Source organism: Plasmopara halstedii, assembly GCF_900000015.1.
Source record: "Plasmopara halstedii genome assembly, contig: Scaffold_110, whole genome shotgun sequence".
Classification (NCBI taxonomy): Eukaryota; Oomycota; class Peronosporomycetes; order Peronosporales; family Peronosporaceae; genus Plasmopara; species Plasmopara halstedii.
Window position 1 is genome coordinate 1,018,061 of NW_020187031.1, and position 657 is coordinate 1,018,717.

The following is a 657-nucleotide window of genomic DNA, read 5'->3' on the forward strand; positions in this document are numbered from 1 at the left end:
AAATGTAATCCGCTCCTTGTTTTGCTTGCGACCTTCCAATTGCTTGGTCGCAAGTGAATTATCCGCCTGTTTAGGATATGCTGTATGATTGGCAAACTAAGCATGAAAAAAATACATGTCATTATCAAATGAACTCACCTGCATGCGGTAAAAGAGCCCTGTTTCGTCCATATTGTGAATATCACACACGTCATACTTGTCGAGAGTCTCCCTAACCGCAGGCAGAGCATCACTGACCATAGCCATGTCAACGGAGCCACTCTCCCCAAAGCGACGGAAAGAGCGAATTCCTTGGCGTTCCTTGAATGCCTCGAGCCAGCCATTTGAGAGCTGGAATGGCTAATGTCCGGGGTAGAGACGGTCAAGAAAAGGGGCTCCAGTCTCTTTGAGGAGATCTCCAGACATATTGACCGGGTCTTGATATGTCGTGAACCACTCAAAAGGGCCGATACCATGTTCGGATACCTGACTGTCCTCTAGCGCTTGGCGTCCAGGTTCGCATCTTCAGATTTACCGAGGAGCTCTACAGAACGCTTGAGTGTGTTGGTGATTGTACCTCCACTGACAGTTATCTGATGGTTTTCTCCTAACCACTTGAAAAGCTCCTTGTGTGTCAGCTTCGGATTCTTCTCCTTGTGTTGACACAGTGCAATACGT

At 47.6% G+C, this 657-nt stretch overlaps 1 protein-coding gene across 1 annotated transcript in view; it reads right to left on the minus strand.

Moving 5' to 3' along the window:
• Window positions 1-96: 96 nt before the first annotated feature.
• PHALS_00215 (uncharacterized protein) overlaps window positions 97-657 on the minus strand; it is a gene marked incomplete at both ends in the record, with an annotated part of 1,648 nt that continues 1,087 nt past the window's right edge. Inside the window, one exon of the mRNA XM_024729181.1 lies at window positions 97-211. Coding sequence (XP_024572257.1) covers window positions 97-211 — 115 coding nt within the window. The remainder of the gene's footprint in view (window positions 212-657) is intronic.